Source organism: Penicillium longicatenatum (genome assembly GCF_028827895.1).
Source record: "Penicillium longicatenatum strain IBT 33135 chromosome Unknown contig_1_segment0_segment0, whole genome shotgun sequence".
NCBI lineage: Eukaryota > Fungi > Ascomycota > Eurotiomycetes > Eurotiales > Aspergillaceae > Penicillium > Penicillium longicatenatum.
In genome coordinates, this window is record NW_026643119.1 from 1,543,294 (window position 1) to 1,568,817 (window position 25,524).

Below are 25,524 nucleotides of genomic sequence, written 5' to 3' on the forward strand. Positions count from 1 at the left end.
GGTTTTGTCACAGAGTTCGCATGCAGGGAGAAAAAGGGAAGGGTGGGGAGAGCTCTTGGGAATCACTAGTTAAGCGCCCGAAGTGATCCGTAGCGGGGTAATCCAATAGCTGCATTGTACTCGCGTCAGCTGAATGTTCGTTTCAGAAATCAGACTTTGGTATCATTTATGGCCTCCAGAGTGAGAGGAGATATTGGACCGCATATATCCAAAGACATTTGATGCCATCTCAATTGACAACAACGAATTATCATCAGGCCATATTTCGGCATATTGAAAGTCTCTCCTGGATTCCTGGATGAATGGCCATCTCGAAATCCGGCAGTTGTCCTGTGCTCTCGCGCGGCGCGAGCTCAGCTCCGAGGACGATATTTCGCCAGGGCTCCAAGTTCAGAATACCAACAACCATACGGAAGGAGCGCAAGGAGGGCAAGCGTGAGGTCGCGTAAATGTCTTTCTGGATGTGAAAAATTGAAGACTGGAGAGGAAACCAGTGCGCGCAAGGACATGGGGATCACAATAACGTGCGATGATCAAAGAACATTCGCTGTGTCGAATAGGCCTGGTTTCTGCTTGTTCCTTGCGCGCTAGCGTCCTGGGTTGTTTGATAAACAAGAATCAGCAGGCTTAAATTCGATGTCCACGCAGCGGTGCCAGTCCTTTTTCCTCGTTTTCCAGATATATGAATAAGATACAAAGGGAAGTTGTTGAACAACCTGCCACCTGATTTATGCTGGCATTTCTTACGTGATCTTGGAAACACCTTAAAAACGGGGCTGTTAATTGAGCACCACATTAACGGTATTAGGCAAGGTGTATGCAAAATCCAAGAGCAGTGATATCGAGTAATACCCAGGTACCATTAATTTAGATATCAGGCAGCTTACCGTTGGTATCGGATAGAGAACCTTGGAGACCTATAACACTGAGTCTAAATGAGTGAGAAGTAGAAGCTGAAGACATTAGCTGCAAGAACTATATCCGTTATAAACAATGAATGTGCTTGGTCATGGGAGCTCCAGTATCTAAACTGTCTATCTAAATGGCCTCTATGTGCACCATTCTACCAGTCTAGCCGAGAACCATGTATAAATCTATGAGCTCATCCATCCCGAGGAACCATATATTATATCATCATCGCCATTACCCGTGTATACGAACCCCATTTTAACCCGACGGGGTATTGACTTTTAAGCAAGAGTCAATCTTTCACTTAGGCCTTGCCGTCAGAGAACGACACAACAGCCCATTTACCGCTCCAAGCCCACTTGCGAACCTTCTCATCACCTCCACCAGGCTGCTGCCGAAGTTTCTCGTCCACGCCGGCAGGGAGACCAACAACGGTATCAGCCTTGCAAGTGCGGAAAGCAAGTACACGGATACCGGATTTGGGGCCCATGGGGCCGATGGCTGTTGTGAAGGCGGTCGTGGGGTCCAATTCAGCCTTGGCAGGGTTAGTAAACGATTATGGTATCGGGGGAATAGCGAAGGAACTTACATCGTTGACCAGTTTGCGATAGTTCAAGTCTCCCTTGAAGAGAACAAGCTCGCTCTCTTTCAGGTCATCGAACAATTCAGGGGCCACATGTGGCAGACGCCAGTAGCTGCCCTGGGTGGTCCAGAATGCGTGAGGGCGCACGATCAACTTGCCATCTTGGTGGAAATCGCTCCATTGTTCGAAGAGGAAGCGGACATCCGAGACCTCCTTATCTGAAAGTGGCGGGAAAGTCTTGCCCGAGTCGTCAGGGGCAGTGTAGAAAGCCTGGGGGTCGACCATGCAGTTGAGGAGGTCGGAGAAGTCCTTCGGTGTGACATCGGACACGAACCAGGGAAGACGCTTGGGGTGGAGAACAATAGTCGTTGCCAGTCCGGTGGACAGCAGGTATCCGGCCAGGATCAGGTCGACGAACAGCTCGAAGCCAGAGTTATCGAGGACGATATCGACGCGGCGCTCACCGTCCTTCTTTTCTCTGCGCGCCTTCTGCATGACTGCAAAGGCTGCATCGAGGTCGTTGACAAGAATGTTGCTCTGAGAGGCTTTGCGGGCCTCAGAGCCCTGAAGTTTTTGGATATCCTCATATGTCAAGGAGGTCAAGAGGGACAGGTCAGTAGCATTACCCCACAGGCAAATCTCGCACATCTCCGAGAAAAGAAGCTTCTCGGCTGCCTCAATCTCCTCGGGAGATTTGCCTTCGGACCCTTTGCCACTCTCGGCCTCTAGAGCCAATTCACGGTACCGGGCAGCGAGCTCGAGGACGGCTGGGCGAGATGATTTGAAAGTTGACATCTTCTGGCGGGCGAAGACATCGTATCCCTTCCAGTGCTTAGACAGCGCAAAGAAACTCTCAATGCGGCGGTCTATGATCAATCATCAGGTCAGTCTATGTTGGAGGTTGTCGAGATATCGCGATATGGCGTTGCAACATACAAAGGTAGCACTCGGAGTAAAGCCAAGGCGCATTGTGCCAGACCGGGTTTCCACGCTGCTCCAGCTCCTGGTTATAAGAGGCAATATCTGGGTGACCGTCGTCCTCAATGGGCCTAATGATGGAATTAGTAAGTCATAAGAAAGCTGGCTGGTCATCTCATAAAGGGATTTCAAGATACTCACGTCAATTGGCGGTTGTGCTGCAGCTCATACTTCAATTTGGCCAGGTTCGCAATAATGCTCTTTCCCTCATTCTCCTTCTCGGTATCATTGGATGATATCACTGTTCGGTGAAGATCGTCGATGGCACCAGTCTTTGGAAATCAGCAATTGACTTTTCTCCTTCGTTTGTACTGCAATCACTAACAATGATAACGGGCCATCGCTCGTTAGCCGAGACCGAGGCAAAGCTCGACGAGTCGGATGTGAGGTATTGAGCTGTGCAATTTGAGCTTTAGTTCAAGTTCAAGTTCAATCCCAAAGCCAGCACTTACGGGTCTCCGGATCGAATTCCATTGTGAATAGTGGAGTTAAGATTGAAGTGGGGTGGAGGTTTAGCTCCGTCAACGCGAGGGGAATCGCGGGGCAGCGGGCGGTGAAGGTGAGGGGAGGCCAAAGCGATCACTACAAGGGATTTACATTCCTCCATACCTCGAGAATTTAAAGTCTGTTCAGCATTGCATCTCTGGTGTAGGTATGCATTTTATGGAGACTTCTGAACTGGGATTCTTGAGTGATGCACCTTGTAGGCCTTTTGATAAGTTCTACCATAGATCCATATAGTGAAATATCTTCGGTGGCCACCAATACATTCCAAAATTCGTGAAGACGTCAAGTAGTTACATTTACGTGGATCTCTACCTTCTTTTGCAAAATAAGAAAACGCCACCGCTTGCAAATCAAAAGGGGTTATCACATCATTTGTGACAGAATGGAGTTCTGTGCGTATGCCTATATAGAAGTTAGTCCAGCCATTCAATCAAGTCCATGTTTCAGCACTCACCATAGGCTTAATGTCGGGATGAGGAACAGCCTCAAACACCTCGTAAGCGAGCTCAAGCTCAGGTCCAATATTGATATAGGCTCCCTTGTTCTCGGTCGAGTCACAGTACCTGGGCGCAGAGAAGACAGTGATACAACGACCATCATGCTCAACCTCATAACCGCCCATGCGAACCTCGTGTGACCGAATAATGGCTTTGAGACCGTTGTTCTCGCAGAAGCGCTTGGTAACATCGGGACCAAACTGCATACCAACACCACGCTTGCTAGGTCCACGACCCGGCTGGGTCTGCGGGTCAGTCCAGAGCATCTCCATCATCAGGCCCTGTTGACCGGGTTGCCGTTGGTTGTGACGGTTCAATTTACGGACGTCGTCGAGAGTAACCTTGTCATCGGAGAAGAGACCACCGTGCAAGACGAGGTACTTTCCGCCGATCAGGGTGGCCAGGGGAAGGGCCGAGAATGATTCAGAGAAGACCTTGAAGACTCGCTCGTTATACTTTGCCTTGCACTCGCCCTCGAATCCGTAGACCTTGTTCATGTCGTCTGTCTCGTGGTTTCCACGATTCAAGAACAGGCCGTTCGGACGGAGCCACTTGTATGCATACAGGAGCAAGGCAATCTCGCAAGACCATGATCCACGGTCGACGAAGTCACCGTTGAAGAGGTAGGCGTGGGTATCGGAGGGCGAGCCGTTACGACGGAAGATCTCCAGGAGATCGAAGAATTGGCCTGTTGTGACGTCAGTCTGCATTCCCACGTTTCATCAAGTCGATCAATGCATGCATACCGTGAGTGTCACCGCAGACAGTCAACTTCTTGCCAGCCTCCACACCGATCTCAACCATAGTTGGCTCGTTGTAGACAAGTTCCTTTGTAGCCTTGATAATCTGTAAGACGTACTTGCGGTGAATATTCTTGCCGTTCTTAAATCGTTCAATCATATCGTCGATAAATTCCTGGGTCATCTCTTCGCCCAGGCGTACTCCATCGTATCCATCCTCGACCTTAATCGCCTCGATATCCAAGCCCTCGAACGCGGAAGGCGGGTCCGCAACCTCAATAGCTTTCTCGAATTCTAAACGGCGTACCAACTTCTCACACTCTGCCAACTTCAATTTCGCATCCCGGTTGTTCGGCTCGCGCTTCACGACGGCCTTGAAATCCTTCAGGGCAGCCTTGTAGTTTAGGATAGCAGTGTTGGCAAGGGCACGTCTCCAGTATGCCTAAGTCCAGCAGCACCAGTCAGTCACAAATTCCGCATTCTGAAAACTCGCACCCATGTTCGCATAGCATTTCCGTTCGCTCTATTGAAATCGGGAGGACGGCCATGGCATAGCGACTAACCTTGACGTAATTCGGGTCCAATTCCAAAGCCGCGGTGGCATCAGCGACAGCAAAGCCAAAAGACTCGAGTTTGATTTGAGCCTGTACGAAACAAACAGACTGTCAGTGGAACTGATCTGATAAAGAGCCGTTGTAACAAGGGCCGAGAACCGGACCAACGCACCTGAGCTCGGTTGCAGAAAAAGGAAGGCTCCTTGTCATATTTCTCGATTGCCTGGGTATAAAAGTCGATAGCAACAGGCCACTCATGCTGAGCAAACGCCTTGTTACCCTGCGCCTTAAGCGCGTTGGCAGCCTCTTGGTCCGACATGGAATTTGTAGAGGGGCACGAGACCGGCGATCGGGGTTTTAGTGCGGAGGGGATAAGGCGAAAGTAAAAGAGTTTCCTAGACGCCGAGGACTTAAAATATAAGGGGGGAGGGTTGAAAGAACAAAGTCACCAAAGAAAAGAAAAAGTGCGAAGAAAGAAGAAAAATCCAAAGTTCAATCTGGTTCCTGACGCTTCTCTCCGTCTCTTTTTTCTCCGGGAATGGGAGGCTTGGCACTCGACCCTCGACTCCGGACTTTCGTCTTCTTTCTCTCTTCACTCCAACATATCCACCATGTCGTTCTACGCCGCTCCTAATCAGCAGCGCCACCTGCGCGCTTGCATGGTCTGCTCTATCGTTCAATCTCACACAGTGAGTGTTCACTGCCCTTCACCATCCCAGCCTCCGATAGCTCGATAGCCAGCTAACCTGGTGAAACAACAGAAATTCCAGCGCGATGGCTGTCCGAACTGCGAAACCTCCCTCCAGCTGCGTGGAAACTCCGACGCGATTCAAGAATGCACATCTCAGGTCTTTGAGGGGCTGATCGCTGTTCGCGATCCGACCGTCAGCTGGGTGGCCCGCTGGCAGCGGTTGGATAACTATGTGCCGGGAACATATGCGACCAAGGTGACAGGAACTGTGAGCAATATCCATTCTTAACAATTTTCGGGTTGACAGGACTTGGCTAATGGATTTTGCTTTTACTCCAGCTTCCGGATTACATTATTGGTAGCTTGGAGGACTCTGGTGTCAAATATGTTCCGTACGTGACCTGCATGCTTCGATTATTTGCTTTTCGTTTTCCATTGCATACTGACAGATTCGTTTTTAGTCGTGATGGAACCACCGGCGAGGAGGATACTTGAGCGTCTACCCAATACCCACTACTATGTACAAATGCTGCTCTCTGTTCGATGAAGGCTTAGCTCTGAATACCCTTACTGTGCATAGGGTCAGGTCTACATTTCGCCTGGTTACATGAGGGATTTGTACTTTTTTCGTCCCATTGTTTCTTCGGAGTTGGAGTTGGAAGCATTGCGCTGCTTATTTCTTTCTGGGCATATGGTTACAAGACGTGCTAGCAGGAGTTTCAAATAAGCTACTGAAGATTTCAGATAATTGTGGAATCATTCGATTTTGTTGATGACATGAAAAATGTCTATTGAATGTACATGGCCCATTCCAAGATGGCATCACTCGTAACAAGGCAGAAAAAATAGAAAAAGAAAAAGTCGCTAATTAAATCCGATCAAAAAAGGAAACCGTCCTGACATCCAATCCCAGATTGTCTGAACTTAGAGGAGCTTGATGATCTTCTCAAGGCTCTCCAGGAGGATGTCAGCGTGGTGCTGCTGGAAGACCAACATGGGACGCAGGCGAACGGCGTTAGCACCGCTGCCACCAATGTTGACACCAACAGACTTGGCCTTGACCAAGAACTGGTCACGCTTGGGGGTATCCCAGGCAATGAAGGTACCCTGGCCCTTACCACGGAGGTTCTGGAAGTGCTCAGGGTACTTCTGGGCAAGGCGCTCAAGACCAGCGTACAGGTAGTCACCGGTGATGCGGGTGTTCTCGACCAGGCCGAGACGCTCAACCTCATCAATGATACCGCGGAAGATCAGGGCACGGGCTGGGTCACCCATCCAGGTGTTGAACTGGCGGTAAGGCTTGTTGGGGCGCAGGGCAGGGTTGCCGAAGTAGTAACCAGCAGTCTGGGCCTTCTTGGAGAAGGTGACCATGTCGGGAGGAGTGTCCAGGTTCCAGTGGTCGTGAGCCCAGAACTTACCGGTGGCACCAACACCAGTCTGCACCTCGTCGACAATGAAGAGGACGTTAGTGCGCTTGGTGATGTCACGCAGACCTTGGAAGAAAGCAGGCGAGGCGTGGTTGTCACCACCCTCGGACTGGATGGGCTCGACCATGACGGCAGCAACGGGGTTGTGGTACTCCTTGATCAGGCGCTCAACCTCCTGGAGGCAGCGCTGCTCCTCTTGGGCGTTCTCCTGGACGTGGTCCTCCAGAGGGTACTTCAGCATGGGGAAGGTAGCCTGGGGCCAGTCGAAGGCAGGGATATCCATCTTGTGAATGGCCTTGCTGCGGGTTGTGGACAAGGAGCCGAAAAGACGCCCGTGGAAGGCATGCTTGAAGGACAAGATGGAAAGCTGGGGAGAACCGGGGCCCTCGTTGTTCATGGTGGACATGAGCTCCTCCTCGGTGAACTCAACTTCGGGACCACCACGCTGGAGCTGGCGGTAGTACATGAAAGCGGCCTTGTAAGCGGTCTCGTTGGCATCGGAACCAGCCATGGCAGTGAAGACCTGGTTCAGGCCCTTGGGGGCAGCCCGGAGGGCACCGGTCTTCAGGATGTGAGCCCAATCAGAGGGGGGGGAAGTTACCCAGAGCTGGGCGGTTGATCAGGGCGCTGGCCATCTCGGGCGACTTGGCAACCTCGGCGAGGTGGGGGTTGTTGTATCCAATGGGGATGGAAGCGATCTGAGCGTAGCTGGTTCGGATATTAGCAATTGGTTTCATTATCAGCCAGCAATGAAGTCACTTACACATCGAGCAGCTTGTTGCCATCAAGGTCGACAATGTAGTTACCAATGGACTTGTTGAAGTCAGTCAGCATGTTGATGCTGCGAACATCAAACACCTGATCAAGCTCAGCGGTGGCGGCCTTGTTCTTGGGACCAGGGATGGCGGTCGAGACAACGGGGGCAGAGGGCTCGTTGGGGAAAAAGGGCTTCTCGGCCGCACTGAGACGGGCACTGGTCGAGAGAGCACGAGCAGCAGGGACACGAGCTGCCATGCGCATCTTAGCGCTGTATCGGAGAGCGGAGGCCATTGTGAATTGTTTGGTGTTCAAAGGAGTTTTGAAGAGCAATGATGAGGTCAATGACTCTCGTGCGGGGAAGGGCGGGTTGAACTGTATCTAGTGCAAGATCAAAGCAATCCCAAGTGAGGCCCAAAATTCCAGTGAGAGAGTGAAGAGGTATCGTGGTAGAATACTCAACAACGCGGGGCAACCAGTTTTATATCAAAAGAAAGTGTTATCGGTGCCCTTTGGAGCTGTTGGAGCTCCTGGTTCCCCGCGTAGATACGATTGGATCTCGGTGGCGTGAACCAATCAGAAGATGCAGGGCCAGGCGAAACGCCGAACAGCGAAGTAGGATACTTGACGGATTGAGAAAGTCTACGCAGGTGGGTTTGGTCCGGTTATTCATTGTGGAATTACTTGCTTTCGTTGCTCCATATTTTTCGGCGCCGAACTGGCTGTCAAAGAAATTACACAAATCGTGATATGTAATACTTTTGAGTCCATGAAATCAAATGCCGATTCATGCTTATCGTTGATAAGCCAATGCTTATCGAACCGCGAACCGCCATAACGCGGTCGACAATTGCATAGGTTGATTCTGTCTAGTCAAGATTTTAGAGATCTTACTGTTGCTATGAATACCTATGATTGGTCGCTTGTCTAAGTATTATTTATCATTATAGATGTTTTCGACGTCAAGAGTGCGGGAGGATCTATCTAGTAGCTTAGGGCTCCCCGCATGTCAACCCCGACGATATATATAGATCGGTATCAAAAGGCTTAACGCACACATGTCCTTTACTCAACCCAACAATATCCTCAAAAAACGAAACAGAACTACAAGCCAAATGTGAACGCCTAGCATCTGGAATGAATACACCTGAGAATTAATATCGTAGGCATTGTAACATTCATAGATAATGCTCATGCACCCTCCCAAATTGACCGGCAATGATAAGTGCAGACAACTAGCGGTGTATACCACCATGCAGCCTCAGTCTCATCTCGCACCTAATAGTACGTAGATAAAATGGTCCAAACTCCGTGATAGTCTCTCCACGACCGGTCCCATGACCAAACGACCCATTGCCCCTCGGAAACCCATTCCTATTTGGGTCTCGTCCCAATTGGCTCCATGGTGGATACCATCTTGCTTTCTATCCACTATCGGCTGCTGACCAGTCAATAGGCATTAGATTGAGCTCCCTTTCATCAAATGGGCTTGTGGTTTAGTGGTATAATACTCCCTTAGCATGGGAGTGGTCCGGGGTTCGATTCCCCGCGAGTCCATCTTTTTGCCAATTCACCATTCTGATGGCGGTGGTTGTTGAGCAGAGCACGGAAATTGTTGGTGATTTTTTGTTCGAAAAAATTTTCAGATTAAAAATGCAAATTATGGTCTATATACCGAAATAAGTTAGCCATATTATAAGCGGTTCCATAACTCAGTTGGTTAGAGTGTGGTGCTAATAACGCCAAAGTCGAGGGTTCGACCCCCTCTGGAACCATCTCTTTTTGTTTCCTTTTTTTCTCCTAGCATCTTCATCTCTCATCATATCATACACCACATAACCAGACGAGATTTTCATATTCACTGCATAATTTCTGCATGGTATACAAACGCTCGTCGCTGATAACAAGAAGTTGACAAAAGTATGCAAGGTGTTCATTACAAGCCAGAAAGGCTAATCATAGAGTGTGGACATTAAATGTACATTAACCATTTTTTATACCCTGAGAACCAAAAACACCCAGAATAAAGACTAGGTAATAGAGTTCAGCAAAATTTATACATAGAAAGAAAGAAGTTAAAGAGCATCAAAAAGCCCGGCCCATACCCACCGGCGACTCCTCCCGCCCCATCGAGGTAGATGAATTCGCGCTCGCGGCAGAAGTGATAATCATAGGATCTTGTTTCATCTCAATGTCATCAGGCGATATAGCCCGGTTATCAATGCCCATCATCTCATTATGATGCGCAAGCCTAGACTCAGTCCACGTCTCCATCTCAACAGTCCGCATAATCTCAAAGCGATCACTTTCATACCCGGCTTGATGGGGATCCGAGACGGGTTTAATCTGCGAGTTTCGAGAGCGGCCGGTTGAGGACCAGAGTTTGTTTGAGCGGTTCTGACGATTGGAGCTGTAGATATTGCTGGTGGATTGGAGGAGGCGGGGGAGGAAGGTTGCGATGAGTGGGCGAAGGGCTGGTGCTGAAGAGCAAATCTGTTGCTTATTAGTGGGCTGTTGGATACCTTGGATGGATAAAGGAAGTGATCATACCAGGCCTAGACTAATCTCCACAACCGCAGCGACGAGAATTGGCCATCCTTGCCAGGTTTGATCGTAGCTGGCTTTTTGGCTCTTCCAGACGTATACTGTGCGGACGGAGCCGGCGACATTAACGACGACACCTAGACCGAAGATTGAAATGACGGCCAGTCGTTGGCGAGCGGGCAGTTTGAGGCTCCAGATTAGAGGCATTGGGAGGGTTGTGACAAGAAAATCGGTGAAGATGTTGATGACACTGGCCGAGAAGACAATATCTCCATCATTCATGCATTTGTGCGGATATGTGGGAGCAACTTCCCAGTATGCTTGGACGGGTCTGTATGATATTAGTCCAAGTGTCTAGGCCATGGCCAAAATCAGAGGATGAACTCACGAGCACTGGAAGATGCTGAAGAAAGTGAACATGAAGACAGAAAGCGCGACAAAGACCATAGAACCGATGAATGCCCAGTTGTAGACCACAAAGCTGCCCTTTCCAGCACCAAGAAGGCGTCGACAGAACCATAGAAGTGAGATCTTGGTGAAACCCGACGACCACGAGAACATGATCTGGAAAGCTAGATTCAGCTTTTCGATGGTGGGAAACCACGTCTCGGGAATATCCCAGATGTGTCTGTTAAAGCCCCATCTCTCAGTTGCGATTGAAGTGACGGCAACCATTGCAATGGCGAAAATGAGACCGATAATAATCAAAATATCGTCGATCCCAGCGGTGGAAGTAATGCGGAGTCGAGTATATAGGCGGAGCAATGTCACCACGAACGCCAGGCTGATGCACACAATGTTGACGATTAGGACACCATGTCCACGAGTCACCGGGTCAACATAGTTGGGCGTTGGCCAACTCGCCATGACGGCGACTGGGGGAAGTTGCATGGTGGACTGATGTATAGAGAGAATCGAGGACAGATCGTAGAAGGAAAGGAAATGAAAGTATTAGTGGGGCATGTGCAACGCCATATTCTTGCTAGATGGGTATAAAGTTGATAGGGAATGTAGAGTCGTTCGATAATCTAGCACATTGTAGGAGAACTGTAGGAGAATGAAAGAGCAAAAGTCCCTCATGAGCACCGGGATCTGGGGAATAGATATAAATTATTTCGACACAGGCCGAGATCAGTGCGAAATATATTAAAACCACTAAAGTTTTGGAGCCCAATTAGAAACATGTACGGTGATTCGTGTTTAGCCTTTTCATCTCCAGACTTGGACGACTCAGGGTAACGATCAGGCGACTCCATCTGCACATCACGGTAGTTCCACATCTCCGACGCGATGAGCCTTGGGTCATAGGCCCACTTAAGATTCACGCGATCACAAAAATGGGATCAACTCCGAGGAATAGTGGAGCAGGAGGCGAATTCCCGCCTGCGATAGGCAAACTGTAGATCCAGGTACCCATAGTTCAGGATTCCGATCCACTCGGAGCGAGACTGGTCCGATGCAGGCTATTGGTGTCAGAGTCCGGCCCCTGGTCAGCCCAGGCACGAAATGCGAATAGTCCGAGTTTGCTTGCTGTGGAAGAAAGTTGCGTTACATGTGCACGGAAATCAAAGTTTCGGCTAGCACAAAGGCGAATGCGCTAGCCGAGGTAGCGCCACCTCCATTATACCGAGCAGAACGACAAGCGAGGATGCGGGGGACTGGATTTCAAAGACGTGGAAGGGGTCTCCCGGGTCCACTGTACCACATTCCATACTTGAAACTCCACTCCAAATTGAATTACCCCTCCGGAAGAGGTGCAGAAACGAAATCCCCGGAGTTGGACCTGGGTTTTGACAATTATCGCGGACCGACTGCACGACAATAACCGCCACCATGGACTAGGGTTCCAGAAAGGGAAAACCAAAATCTATCTCTGCCTGAGTTTATCGAGTTTATCGCCAATTAACCACTTTAACCGCTTTGTGCCATACGCACATTGGCCTCGACACCTCAAATCATCGGATCTTCGTGGCCCACTCTCAATCTACACCGTACTTCTTAAAGCGCAAGGTGGATTCTGTAAACGGTTCATACGTGCACGGTACTTGCACGCACTAAGCCCTGCCCTGCTCTCAACCAAACCCTCTTTTATCTCGTAACTAGTAGACTCAAACCCACCGTTTCTCTTGGATTCTCGTTTTCAAGTTCTATCTGAGTTTACAGACAAAACTGAAGTTTCAACCTAAGAGCAAGATATCCTGATCCTTTGATACGACGGCTGCTTTACCGACGAACCAGCAAACATTGACGATCCAGGTCCACAGCATCGGTACAGAGCATCGGTGGTCATCATGTACCAAATCTTTGGATGTATCCAATCCTGTATATGTACCGAGTGACAGAATTTCGGCCGAGTCAGTGGAGATTTTCACATTGCGCAGAACAAGATCCACTCCAAATTGACTGAAAATAAGGCCGGATGATCTGCGTGATCCATCACCTCCTTCCTTCCTGCCGGGCCCAATCGAGATCTGATTAATGGCTCACTCGAAATCCGGACCCATATAATGCTCAACTTTTCTGCAGCACTTATTAAGCCTTTGGAATCCATGGTTTCCAATTAACATTGCCCCTGACAGATTGACTTCGTGCAGTATTTTGCACGTCAGCTTTCGGAGTATGACCTATACCAGTAAGCTAAGCTCGGGCTACTTGCTAATGGCCAAGAAACTATCCAATTGGCTGCAATGTGTCGCTCCTTTTGCCGTCTAGAAGGCAATGCTCCGTATTATATCATATGTTCGCTCAATCCATAAATCAAGAATTGCTGCACCATTTCTGTACCATGAGCCATTGCCATAGAATCCCCTCACCACCGATTCCAACATGGAAGAAAATCCCGACAATGGGGATTTGGAGTTATGACGATTTCGGCACCCGTGGTTATAAGGTCCTCGGTACGGCAATCGAAAGTTTCCATGTTTTTAAATTGGAGAACCCATCTCAGGCAGAGGAAGTAGTGCAACTGCCGAAGCTTGATTAAGGTTGGCTGCAGATCATCCCCGCGGTCCTCGTCAGACGGAAACGGAAATCATTTGACAAGACTCATATGTTTCTACCTCCCGCTGTGAAAGACGTTTGCCGTCCATCTACCGACGGTGGCGTTATGAATTTGGAGATCCCCGACCGCCAAGATTGATCTACCGCCCACCATATTCGCCGACCGCTCTCAATCATGCGCATCCCTACCCCCAATATGGCACTCTATTCTCCTTCACAGGATTGAAACATTGATAAACTCACAATACCTCCATTTCGCAGCTTTTACTTCCTGTTCTAGCAGTGCTTGGCTCTCGCTCACTGAGTCGATCTAAACCACATGAGAAAGGTCTGATTCAATTGGCTCCATTGTATCACATCTCAAGTGAGATTCAGCTGAAAAAATTGATCCATTAAGCGTGAGGTGGCAATCAAAAAAGTAGGATCTTCCCTCATGAACCCCAATATATGTAAATCATATCCTTCAGAAGTCAAAACGGTGGGTAAGATCTAACCTGCTTTTATATAAGCTAATAGCGCCTCTGAAGCTATAGTATCCCGCATATGCATAGATAATGACTGGGTACAGATACCTCTCCACATATCTATACGTTAGCGTTGATGCATCTCATCCTCGAATAACTTTACCTCTACGCATCTCGTCACTGCCTAAAGCTTTTGCATAACTTTTCACTTTGAATTCGACCTCAATAACCAGCATTGAAACAGCCCCTATCAATGTGGCCCCCCAAAAAAGACAAGAACTGCTCTCCCATTACGAATCTACCATTTCATGACCATTGAGGCTAACTTTCCACCTAGAGATTCTCCATGACGTATGAGAACCAAAGACTACCAGTACTGCTTGTCGTGGTCTAGATCAATCCCCGCGTAGATTCAGCTGCCCTTTGCATACGATTGTGTAAATACTAATGCACTTCGATAGCCTGAGTCACCCTTTCGGCATCAATGGAGTGAATATCTCACGCACAATTCTACTCAAAGTACAGGAATGGACGTTTCTAGGTTCGGCGCCGCCCTTCAGAGATCAAATTATGTATCAATTTCCCGTGCCTCAGGACTATTACAGAATTGGAAATAACTTTCCCCGGATGTGAATCAGTGAAACCAGCTCAAACTCGCTTTTACGAGACTATACCTACCAGAAGATGCAGTCTACGATCTCGACACTATGAACCAGGTAAAGCTGATAGAGATCAGGTAAAGCTGAAAATGATGGATAAGCAGCTCGAACCCGAGGTTTATATCAGTTCCCAAGTTGCCTTGAACCTGTGGGCATAGGTTTCAAACACCTGGCGTTAGATTTACAGACTTTGCCTCTGAATTAGATGGATAGAAACGTATATTTATCCATCATAGTGATTTGCTTGATCTGCAAAATGTGTACAATAATGTACAATCTCAGTGTGACAATTGTTGAGATAAAGATGACGGAACTTTCATAGGTTCGAGAACATCGCTTAATTTCTTCCTAGGTCAAAGAGAATCGGAAGAAGCTCAGTGCCGACAATGCTGACAGTTCTGACACTCTTAGCCCTGGCAGACATCGTCCTGTACTTGAAAATCTGCTCGCGCCTATCTAGCAGGAAGTAAGCCTCGTTCCTTTTGATCTGGAGTAAATTTTCGCTTGGTGATACGCAAACCGATAAAACCTGCCAAGCTGAAGATGAACGGCACTATTTCTCTTATAGTGGTGCAGTCAGATAGAATATGTAGTAATTATGGTCTATCATGTTCACTTAAGCACAGTGTGTTTGAATAAACCATACGGATAGCATTCCATGGTTTTTTTTTTTCAAAGTTCTTAGAATTTGATTCGACTAAACGATTCACGGGATCGTACAATTTCGTCCAATTGTATCTGCAAATTTTTGCTTGTCAGTTTTCGGAGCATGGCCCAAAGTAGAAAACTAGAATTGGGTCATTGATTAGGGGCTTAAAATACCGAATTTGGCTTCAATATGTCGCCCCTTTGGAGAAGCCGCGAAGTCCGTATTACTCCGTCCAATGTTATAAATTCGCTCAATCCCTCCATGAGTCAATAATTATTGATCTCTCCATTATTTTCAAGTCAAGCTATTGAAACAGACTTCTTACTATGGCAATTTGAATTTGAGGAACGGGTGGAGCTAAGACATAGTCTCGGCGCTCGTGGTTATGAGGTCCTCGGTACCACATGTGATGGAGAACAAACACTAACAACTTCAACTCACACCCCTCAGCTTATCTTTCTTCTTCTTCACACTCGTCTCTTTACGATTGACACTCAGGAGTTCATTCTCGAACTCAATACCATTATCTGTCTCAAATACCCGACTAACTCACCAGATGCAGGGTTAGAATGGCCCCCATGCACCCCTTGTTTCAGGGGTCGACGGTCGCAAACAAAGGAAACAGAAATGATGCGTTTCAAAGCTGAAAACCACTTCTGGCAAGAAATGAGTCAGCTGGAGTTATGCGAAACGGAGCTGGCGTTTGCCCTGGAGTCTATTTTTCACTCTTGAGCTGCTTGCTCGGCCGTCCCACCACAAGAGCAGGGGTGTCGGGTTATATTTTCCCGAAGGATTCAGGATGCAGCTCTATTCACAGGGATCAACTTGTTGCGGTTTGCTACTAAAATCTGGCTGTGGAGTTCGTGCTGCGTGCCAAGAGAACTGTGTCATACGCTATACTCTTAAAGAGTATGCACTGCGAATTGCATCAGACCGCTTACGATCACCATCAAGCTGGCTTCAGAGTGCAGACTGCGGATTACAGCAAGCTGCCCTCCACTGATCTCATATGATTACAGAATGACAGAATACAACAAACAGCGCATGCTTGGTGATGCCCTGATCTTGCTCTACGAAGTAGCCATGGCGACAATATAGCCTATTGTTTAGCCCGGCTTGAATCAAATCCCTTATCACGAAATCTTATCGATTTCTTTGATGACCGCTTTGACCACTGATTTCTTTGTCCAGTTTGACATCAGTTTCTATAACGGCCCAGCCGCGATCAAAGTGGATCCTAACCCTGGAACCAACAGCTAGACTGGAGGCTGAATGGATACAGCGTATAGTCTTGGCTATTGACTAGACAAGGGTCCGCAGGCTTGTCACCAAAAATATCACATATGTGCCGCTGTGATGACATGCAAATGGATTACCAAGAACAGACAAAATTTCGACGATCGGAAAAAGGAACTTGATCACAAACCGTTTCTCAGCTGCGATAAGGTTGTGCCGCCCGCAACTTTATGCCACCCGCAACCTTTAAATTCCTCGACGCAAGATATGTTTCACTCGGACCAATGGAATCGTATTCCTGCGACAGTATGAATCCTGGAATGAGTGAGATCTAATTCTGTTGGGCTCAATGGCATGGGAATGGAGCCCGTGCGAGAAGTGGGGGATGATCATTTGGGGGCCATATCCACTATGCCAGAGAGATGCCGTTGATATATTGGCGCTTTGCACATCCTGGCCCTATGAGCCCCAGAGGCTTACGAATAGGCCAAAGAGTGGGGTGCGCTCTCTTGTTATGGTGCGCTAGGGTGGTTTTAATTGCGCCTTAGAGATCCTGTCCATAAAAGCCCTGTCTCGCCTGAGCCTTTTTACTTCTCCCAGGTCGTTTGTGTTTTGTTTTCATCGTTCGTGGTGTTGGTTGCTGTGGTTTATACGATATTCTTTAATATTTTGTCCCTGAGGTTGGCCCAGGTATCTCCAATGAATATGAACGATACCAGTTACAACCCGTCCACAACGTCTTTCGCACACTCCTCCAGGACCGAAGCCGATATGGCTGCAGAACCTTTCTTCGAGCCGAAAGACATTGAGAACCCGTCTGATCGTAAACTGTTCCCGGTAACAGACCTCGATAGGGGTCTTGTGGGCTGGGATGGACAAGATGATCGTAACAATCCACAGAACTTCCCAAACTCGAAGAAATGGGGTCTGTTGATGCTTGTCAGCGCCATCACATTCATCTCGCCGCTCGCGTCAAGTATGTTCTCTCCAGCGGTTAGCTACGTGGCAAAGGATCTACATATCATGAATGAGACTTTGCTTTCCTTTAGTGTTAGCATTTATTTGCTGGGTTATGCTGTAAGTCATCCGAGATATTGGACCCGGAGCTCCCATACTAACCTCTGTTTCTTTGGGACATAGGCTGGACCTCTATTAATTGCTCCTCTGAGTGAGATATATGGTCGGCGAGTCGTACTCAGCTGTGGCAATTGGTTCTTCTGCATCTGGCAGGTCGGCTGTGCACTCGCACCAAACATCACCACCCTAGTAATTTGCCGATTCTTTGCCGGAATTGGCGGATCTGCTCCCATCACACTGGGAGCTGGAGTGATTGCCGATCTCTTTCCTGTAGAGAAGCGCGGCATGGCAACCGCTATCTGGAGTATGGGACCGTTACTCGGACCCACCGTCGGACCCATTGCCGGAGGGTTCATCGGTGAAACCATCGGCTGGCGCTGGGTCTTCTGGATCTTGCTGATCGCCGGTTTTGTGGTGTCGCTAGGCATCGAAATCTTAAACAAGGAAACATACGCTGTTGTCCTGATCCGTCGCAAGACAAAGCATTTGAATAAGCAGATGGGTCGCACTGATCTTCGGAGCGCCTATACCCCTAACGAGGACAAGGTCTCAGTGGGAGGCGCGCTCAAGCACGGCCTAAGGCGACCGGTCATTCTATACCTCAAGTCACCCATCGTCGCCCTCCTCTCAACCTACCTAGCCGTCGTTTATGGTCTGCTGTACCTGTTCTTCACGACCATCACTAGTGTCTTCATGGAGAAGTATGGCTGGACAACCGGTGTCTCGGGCCTTGCGTATCTCGGCATCGGAATTGGATTCATAATCGGCCTCGCCGTCAATGCTCTCACCAGCGACCGCGTCGTGATGAAGATGACCAAACGCAACAACGGGAGATACGAACCTGAAATGCGTCTCCCATTGATGATCTTTTATGCATGCATCGTGCCTACCAGTTTCTTCTGGTACGGCTGGACCGCCGACAAGGCCGTTTTCTGGCTCGTGCCCATCATCGGCATGGCACCCTTCGGCTTTGGTCTCATGGGCCTGTACCTCCCAGTACAAACCTATATCATCGACTGCTACCCCGATTACGCGGCATCTGCGAACGCAACTCTAACCACCGTCCGATCCCTGGTTGGCGCTCTCCTACCCTTGGCAGGACCGAAGTTGTTCGCCTCCCTCGGACTCGGCTGGGGAAATTCGTTGCTGGGATTCATTGCGCTTGCATTTGTTCCCGTGCCGATTATTTTCTCCCGCTATGGACAACGCATCCGAGAGAAGTTTCCCGTTGATTTGGAATGAAGAACCTGGGGGCGAAACATGTCAGCGACGATCTTTCCGGGACGGGACGGTACCCGCATCAACCCCGTATAGAGTACAGAGTACAGAGCACAGTGTGTAGTGTACATACCTTAAGGGGACAAAAGCCAAGGATATTACTCTGTGCAACAATTCTAATTAGTACCATAACTCATAGAATAAAACCCAGTTCATTGGAAGAAAGAACCCTGTGCCAAGATCCGCCATGGCGACCCCTGACGAGTCATTCTAAATTTACCGTGCGACGTGGCTATGACAGATCCACTTTCACACGCGTTGGAAAGTCTAGATCGACATGAAACAAGCCCCTGGAACGCCGCCAGCGCCATGTTTCATTGCCACTGCATGGCAGTTTTCTCCGACTTCTCCAGCTTTTACTTCTTTTCTCTTCTTTAATCCTTCTCTTCTCCGTGTTCAACATTCGTTTCTTATATCTTCTTTCTTTGATCCATTCTTTTGTGCCAAACCACCTTCGTTACCGATCTCCACTTTTTACTTCTACTTTCTTTTCTTTCTCTTTTTTATTCCCTATCTTTTCCAATTCAAATTCACCATGGGGGATGACTCTCCTACATCGCCTAGCGATGCCACTCCTGGCATTTCCAGCGACAATGCCCCTCTACCAGTTACCACCGACCTCCACTCTAATGACCATCACCAAACCGCCCCAGTCCACCACAAGGAAAAAGAGGAGCTGATGCCCCGCGTCAAGGCCATGACTCCTCGGCCGACCTTCATGGAGAATCTCGCCAATTCCCGTGATAGACAGTTCCATCTTAGCCGACAGGACTCGAGTGAATTGGAACGGTACTTTGTACGTGAACCTCATCCGATTTTCGGAGAAAAAGAAAAAAAGAAAAAAAAGAAAGAAACGACAAATCATGGTGCGCAAGACTAATGGTGTATAGCACGGACCCCGCGACATGGATAAGCACTCTAAATGGCCGATTTTCATGCGTTTGCACGGAAGTGTCATGCCGAAGATGATTCTGCCCATGTTACTGGTCGCGATCTGGTCGACCATCATTACCTGCATTTCGGAATTTGTGCATAACCGTCAGTTGACCCGGACCTTATCATCACAAAGAACGATTGTTGACGCTTTGATCCAGTTGGTATTAATGACATCCTTCTCACCGTGCTGGGTTTCGTGGTGGGTTTGGCATTGTCTTTCCGTAGTTCGACTGCCTATGAACGGTACGCAAATCTACCATATATTGCTTGATTGCTCAACTAACGTACCCAGATGGGCCGATGGTCGTAAATACTGGTCCCAACTGATCCAGACATCTCGCAACCTCGCCCGTACCATCTGGATTAATACCGGTGAACGCGAAGGGGAGCTTGGAAAGAAGGATCTTCTCCGCAAGCTGTACGGAATATCACAATCACCCATTCCAGATCAAGCTAACACTTCTATAGGTCCGCTATGAATCTTCTTCTCGCTTTCGCTATTTCTCTCAAGCACAAGCTCCGCTTCGAGCCTGATGTTGCGTACGAGGATCTTGCCGGTTTGGTGGGATACCTGGATACATTTGCCCGTGAAGCGCACGACCATAATGTTGTTTCGCCGCCTCCCAAGTCGTCTTGGAAGGCCGTGGGCGAGTATCTGGGTGTTTCGTGGGCCGAGTCTAATCCCCGTAAGCTGATTAAGCGTTCCAAGAAGCCATTGGGTCATCTGCCGTTGGAGATTTTGCATCATTTGTCTGCTTACATTGATTCCATTGTTGACAATGGAACGCTCAAGTCTGCGTTGCACCAGGGACAGGCTAGTAAGTTTTACATACGACGTATATGTGTTGATGTGGGATGCTAACGGAGCTGTTAGTTACTATGATGGCCACCCTGAATGAGGTCCTTACTGGTACTGAGCGGGTGCTGGACACCCCTCTGCCATCCGCATACTCGATTGCGATTTCGCAGATCTCCTGGATCTACGTTCTTGTTCTTCCGTTTCAATTGTACAATTTCTTGTCGTGGATTACTATCCCGGCTTCCGTTGGTAAGTTTCCTTCACGTCAAGAAGAAGAATTATACTGACATGATCCAGTCGCTGCATACATCATTATCGGTCTCGCCACTATTGGTAGCGAAATTGAGAACCCCTTCGGTCAGGATGTCAACGATCTCCCACTCGACACGTACTGTCGCCAGATCGCCCTAGAACTTGATATCATCACTGCCGTGCCGCCGCCCAAGGTTGATGACTTCATGGAACGTGATGATAACCTCGTCATGTTCCCCTTGAGTCCTCGCGGTATCACGGAGTGGCAGGAGCGGAGTGTCGAGGATATTCGTGCTGCCTTGGCTGCGAAGGTGGTAGCGAATGTGAACTCGTCGCTCGAGTCTTCAGATGCTTCTAATGCTTCTAATGCTTCTACCATTATTGGTGCCGGGTCCTCGATTGGGAAGCAATCTGTCTAGATTGTGAGTTTGAGAGGGAGATATAAAAGTCGAAAAGTCCGGGGATTCAGTTGATGGTGGAAGATGTGCATTTCGTTTGAGCGGCCAGATTGTTATTGTTTAATGGGCTTGAAAGCGTGAGAGTTACGGCGTTTTCATAAGAAAATTAGATTGAGCTTGTGTTTTCAGTCTGATCTTTTGTTTATAATGTTGATTTACATCATTATTTGACCCGTTGAAGTACCCATTTATGTCACTGGACTTTAAGAATTGGCTGGGCCTAACTGGCCGGGCGTGAAGATCTCGACGGGATTGCTTTGCGCGAAGCGCAGCGATCCGGACTTTCTCGCCACCGTAGACGATTTCGGACTCTTAAACCGAAATTCCGCCAGGGTCTTTTCGGGATGCTGGTAGAGGCAGCAGCACCGTGGTGTAGGCATGCATGCCTTAACTTGGCAATAGCTGCCTTGGAAATACGTCGAGTCTAAAGCTCGCGATGCTCCAATCTAAAAAGGGCAAGGACACCTTTCCAACTAAGGAACGAACAAGTCCCGTCCAGAACCAGCAACAAGTGCACCAAGGTAATTGCCCTTAGCGCATACCCTCCACGCAACACTCGCACTTCCATTTCCACCGCCACCAACCCAAGAGCTCAATGCTGCAACGACTGCCGCTCCATCGTCTCGTGGAACACGAATCCAGGCAATGCCATACTTTTGCCCTTCTGTAGAGGATACAGGTTCGATTTTCAGGATGTCGATGGGGATAGAAGTGCCCGTGAGGCCGAGGAACTGGGACAGGGCGGCGGAGAGGTAGGTGCGGGCAGAGAGGTCGTCAAGAGGTTGTAGAGCTGGGGAACCGGGTTGGGGAATACTAGAGTAAGGTGAGCTGGGCTCCTATGGGACTTGGGTGGGTATTGCGCACAGTTGTAGCTTGAGGTAGGTCCATGGGGGATTGCGCGACGTGAAATGAATCGTGCTGTTGTCTTCAGCTCCTTTTCGCTTTGAAGCTGTGGAATGTGCCGAATTCCCTTGATCCTGTACGGTGTTCATCTCTGGAGCTGGTAGGGACATGCTGTGCGCAATTAAAATGTTCGTTAGGAAGTTGCAGAAAAGCGGAATTTTACGTCACGGGATTCCGCAGCTATATAGCAACACTTCCGATCGTGACGGACTGGCCTGCTGAATCGGCTATCTAAGACCTTTTTTTCTCGATCGCATCAATAAGTGCCTGCATTGCTTGTTGTAGAAATGCATCTTCGTCCCCAATGCATAGATCAGTAATGCACAGTGTTTTCTCACGCGCCTTGGCTCCGCGGATCACTTCAACGGTAGATTTAGGGACCTTCAAGACCTACGATATCACCGAGTCACCGAGTAAGTTTTGTTTGACTAGCATTGGTACTTAGAAGTTTCAGACGAACCTCTGCAATAATCTGCGAGACAGCAAGATTAGCTGCTCCATCGCGAGGAGCCGCAGCGACCGATACGTCAATTCGATTTGTCCTCACGGCAGCAACTTGGTTAGCGGAGGAGTTGGGCTTCACATAACAGGAGAGGTGGAGGTTGTAGATTTTTTTTGCAGTGCCACGGGGAGGACACTTGATTAAATGTAGAAAGGGGAATTTGTTCATTTGGCAAGATGGAGTAGTTGGAGTTGCTGAGTTTTAGCGGTGACAAATACTAGTCCTACAATCGAGCCGCGGAATATTTCAACAAGTGTAATTATGCTACCGACCACATGGCACTGGAAACCAGTGGAACTCAATTGCGCTATTAATACTCGATTCAATATTCAAATATTCAAAGAGATATGGAATAGGTAAATCTGCTCATTGAGCATGCTTCTCAACGCAGGAGCCTCACAGCATAACAAACAAACGGAATAGATACTGCAAATGGTAGTAGAAGTGGATGTGAAAATGGGGACTGGGTTAACAAGAACTGGGCATTGAGAACTAAGCAATGAATACTGAGCAAGCAAATTGGGCAACGGAGTGTGGAGATGGTAGAGCTGGGCTTGAAAGATCTAAGCTGATTCGACCTGCTCAAGAGCTTCATCGACCTTTTTGCTTTGAGCCTCCGTGGGGAGCAAATGAGCCTCAGCCCGCTGGACAGGGGTCTGGTACAGAGAAGGACACCCAACGCCCTTGCGCATGAAGATGTAGCGCTTGATCCACCACGGGAGTACCACGGTCAGCTGGTACTTGGCATGGCTTCGGGTAGGTACGCCAAACACATAATCCAGTTCCTCGAGGGAGCGTTGCATTGTCTCAGGCACGAAAAGGAAAATCATAACAAAGGCAACGAGATTGAGACAAGCGTAGAAACCAAAAGCGCCCTGGGCAGTGAAAGCACGCAGCATGTAAGGGAAAGTCAGCGAGAGGACTGATGCCCAGAAATTGTTGGTCGCAACAGCCCAGGCCATGCCAATCTCACGATGAGACTGTGGAAAGACTTCGGCTGAATATGTAAATGGCACAGGGCCCTCTCCTGGGGAATAGAATGCATCGAAGAGGTAGATAAAGAAGGCAACGAGACCAAGGTGTGCCTTGTTGTTCTTAGGGATCCAGAAACAACATCCAGCTGCAAGTAGGGTCCAGCACATCTGTGGGAATGTGAAGAGCAGGAGACCTCGACGACCGAATTTATCGATACTCCAAACGGCAGGCCAGGCAAAAGCAAAATTGATCAAGCCAAAGCCGAATGATGCGAGTAGGGCGTTGATATTGTTCGCTCCCGCGAGCTAAATACAAACTCATCAGTAAAGAGAACACATGGTAACTTCGCTGAGACCTTGAATTTACCTGGAAGATAGTCGAAGAGTAGAATGCAATGATGTTGACTGTGACAGAAAAACTATTAGTAGAATGCTTTGCCCGGAGAGTCAAAGAGGAACTTACTTCCACACATCTGCTGTGCAATCATGACTATACCTGACGCCTGGGTTGCGCGTCGCAAGCGTGGAACAGTGAAAATTTCCTTGAACCGGACGAATGCATTATCAGTGTCGGCGTAACCGGAGCCTTCAAGCATGCCTTTCTCCATGACAAGCTGTGCATGGATCATGTAAAGGTCCCGAGCAGCTTGCAAGCTACTTTTCCGAAGACGAAGAAGTGACTTGTATGCATCTCGGTGTCTTCCTTTGATGATCAGCCAGCGAGGCGATTCAGGACAGAACCAAACGCCGAAGATCAGGGGGACAGCAGGAATAAAGGCTGACCCAAGTTGTAAGCGCCACGACAGCTTGCCTGTGTTGGCAACCGCCAAGTTTGCACAAGTTCCGAGAAAGATACCAAAAGCTGTCCACACTTGCCAGCTCATGACTAAACCCCCACGGATGTTGGTGGGCGCATTTTCGGCGGAATAGACGGGAACAGTAACTTCTTTCAGACCCATTCCGATTCCCAGGAGCATGCGACAGACCACCAGCTGAGGCCAAGTCTGAGTAAGGGCAGAGCCGAGGGGTGCAAGAAGACTAAAGATCGCTGCCACAAAAATCGTGCCCTTGCGGCCAAGGATGTTATTGAGGGGGTCCGAGAGCCAGCCAGCACTTTCAGAGAACATTACTTAGCATTCAAAGAGACTTTGCATATGAAAAAAGGACATACAAAAGACAGATGGTAATGTAAGGTGTCGCATTGATGAGACCAACAAGCCATTGGTTGCGGGTGCATGTAGCATGATCCGGGCAGGCAGGGGCATTGTTAGGGATGCCAAAGACAACGTCAAAGGTAAGATTGGCACCATTGGAGCCTGTTATAGTCAGTTTTGGGGTATGCCGCAAATTCTTGCAATATGCTTACCAGTTTGATCCCAGCCTTGAATGGCTGCCGCGATCGAGTTTAGGATGATGGTGTAGTACAATGCCCAAGGCTGCCTCCAGCGATAAGTGGCCTCCACATGCAGGATCTCGTGCTCCTGACCATTCAGCAAAGGTGAAGATCTAGCTGCAACTGGGTCCTGACCAGCTAAAGCACCCTTACGAAGGTTGGGCAAGATGTCTTGCAGTCCGTGACGCTCGGCATACTGCTGGACGTTGGACATCAACTGATCATGTGGAATGCCCTCGAGCGGGTTTAAAATGCTATGAAATTAGATTATGACAAGATGAATGTTGGAGCTCAAGACTTACTCGGCCGTAACATTGTGGGTCATGCTTCATATGAAATCGTGTCAGTATGTTCGAGACTACAACGGTTTCGATACTTACGCCTCAGCCTGAAATTTTGAAGCCATATTGCTTTTCGACAAATTGGACTCGCAGATATGCGGTCCCTGATGAGATCAGGGAAAAAGGTGGAAGGTAGTATATCGTAATCGAAATACGAAGACGCGTGGGTGAGGATGGTATCAGGAAAGAAGGTTGTGAAAGGGAGAAGTAAGAATTGAAAAATACGCGTTCTGAAGGACGACGATAGGATGGAAAAATCACAATATGGGCAAGCACTACCATGGCTTCCTAGAGTAGTAAGGCCGTTGGTACCCGTGCTCATCTTTGGGCTTTGCCAAATTGTTCATTCACAAACCTTCAGCATCTATCAATGAAGTATTAGTTCGCATACTATGCAGCGCCAAATGGTCTGGCAAG

At 48.6% G+C, this 25,524-nt stretch overlaps 9 protein-coding genes across 9 annotated transcripts; 3 read left to right on the top strand and 6 right to left on the bottom strand.

Moving 5' to 3' along the window:
* Positions 1 to 1,213: 1,213 nt before the first annotated feature.
* N7484_001364 (damage-control phosphatase ARMT1 family protein) lies at positions 1,214 to 2,944 on the bottom strand (the record flags this gene model as incomplete). Its single annotated transcript, XM_057111784.1, has 6 exons — positions 1,214 to 1,444; positions 1,499 to 2,358; positions 2,429 to 2,541; positions 2,612 to 2,742; positions 2,796 to 2,866; positions 2,923 to 2,944. 6 exons carry the CDS (start codon positions 2,942 to 2,944, stop codon positions 1,214 to 1,216), a joined length of 1,428 nt encoding a protein of 475 aa, XP_056976521.1.
* Positions 2,945 to 3,340: 396 nt separating this feature from the next.
* ppt1 (protein serine/threonine phosphatase PPT1) lies at positions 3,341 to 5,087 on the bottom strand (the record flags this gene model as incomplete). The annotated part of the gene is made up of 5 exons (XM_057111785.1): positions 3,341 to 3,379; positions 3,432 to 4,162; positions 4,221 to 4,656; positions 4,778 to 4,858; positions 4,941 to 5,087. 5 exons carry the CDS (start codon positions 5,085 to 5,087, stop codon positions 3,341 to 3,343), a joined length of 1,434 nt encoding a protein of 477 aa, XP_056976522.1.
* A 292-nt stretch (positions 5,088 to 5,379) lies between these two features.
* On the top strand, positions 5,380 to 5,964 carry spt4 (transcription elongation factor SPT4; the record flags this gene model as incomplete). The annotated part of the gene is made up of 4 exons (XM_057111786.1): positions 5,380 to 5,457; positions 5,530 to 5,727; positions 5,799 to 5,851; positions 5,921 to 5,964. The coding sequence occupies 4 exons, from the start codon at positions 5,380 to 5,382 to the stop codon at positions 5,952 to 5,954; spliced, it is 363 nt and encodes a 120-aa protein (XP_056976523.1). The 3' UTR covers positions 5,955 to 5,964.
* Positions 5,965 to 6,383: 419 nt separating this feature from the next.
* Positions 6,384 to 7,936, bottom strand: gatA (4-aminobutyrate transaminase gatA; the record flags this gene model as incomplete). Its single annotated transcript, XM_057111787.1, has 3 exons — positions 6,384 to 7,493; positions 7,540 to 7,594; positions 7,650 to 7,936. The coding sequence occupies 3 exons, from the start codon at positions 7,934 to 7,936 to the stop codon at positions 6,384 to 6,386; spliced, it is 1,452 nt and encodes a 483-aa protein (XP_056976524.1).
* Positions 7,937 to 9,727: 1,791 nt separating this feature from the next.
* Positions 9,728 to 11,077, bottom strand: N7484_001368 (uncharacterized protein; the record flags this gene model as incomplete). Its single annotated transcript, XM_057111788.1, has 3 exons — positions 9,728 to 10,135; positions 10,193 to 10,517; positions 10,575 to 11,077. The coding sequence occupies 3 exons, from the start codon at positions 11,075 to 11,077 to the stop codon at positions 9,728 to 9,730; spliced, it is 1,236 nt and encodes a 411-aa protein (XP_056976525.1).
* A 5,816-nt stretch (positions 11,078 to 16,893) lies between these two features.
* On the top strand, positions 16,894 to 18,513 carry N7484_001369 (MFS transporter; the record flags this gene model as incomplete). The annotated part of the gene is made up of 2 exons (XM_057111789.1): positions 16,894 to 17,271; positions 17,335 to 18,513. 2 exons carry the CDS (start codon positions 16,894 to 16,896, stop codon positions 18,511 to 18,513), a joined length of 1,557 nt encoding a protein of 518 aa, XP_056976526.1.
* Positions 18,514 to 19,084: 571 nt separating this feature from the next.
* Positions 19,085 to 20,955, top strand: N7484_001370 (bestrophin family protein; the record flags this gene model as incomplete). Its single annotated transcript, XM_057111790.1, has 7 exons — positions 19,085 to 19,345; positions 19,440 to 19,587; positions 19,644 to 19,728; positions 19,778 to 19,903; positions 19,954 to 20,303; positions 20,360 to 20,533; positions 20,582 to 20,955. 7 exons carry the CDS (start codon positions 19,085 to 19,087, stop codon positions 20,953 to 20,955), a joined length of 1,518 nt encoding a protein of 505 aa, XP_056976527.1.
* A 512-nt stretch (positions 20,956 to 21,467) lies between these two features.
* On the bottom strand, positions 21,468 to 22,007 carry N7484_001371 (uncharacterized protein; the record flags this gene model as incomplete). Its single annotated transcript, XM_057111791.1, has 2 exons — positions 21,468 to 21,807; positions 21,859 to 22,007. 2 exons carry the CDS (start codon positions 22,005 to 22,007, stop codon positions 21,468 to 21,470), a joined length of 489 nt encoding a protein of 162 aa, XP_056976528.1.
* Positions 22,008 to 22,962: 955 nt separating this feature from the next.
* Positions 22,963 to 25,091, bottom strand: N7484_001372 (sugar porter family MFS transporter; the record flags this gene model as incomplete). Its single annotated transcript, XM_057111792.1, has 6 exons — positions 22,963 to 23,679; positions 23,741 to 23,778; positions 23,837 to 24,486; positions 24,545 to 24,689; positions 24,740 to 25,020; positions 25,069 to 25,091. 6 exons carry the CDS (start codon positions 25,089 to 25,091, stop codon positions 22,963 to 22,965), a joined length of 1,854 nt encoding a protein of 617 aa, XP_056976529.1.
* Between the last annotated feature and the right edge of the window lie 433 nt (positions 25,092 to 25,524).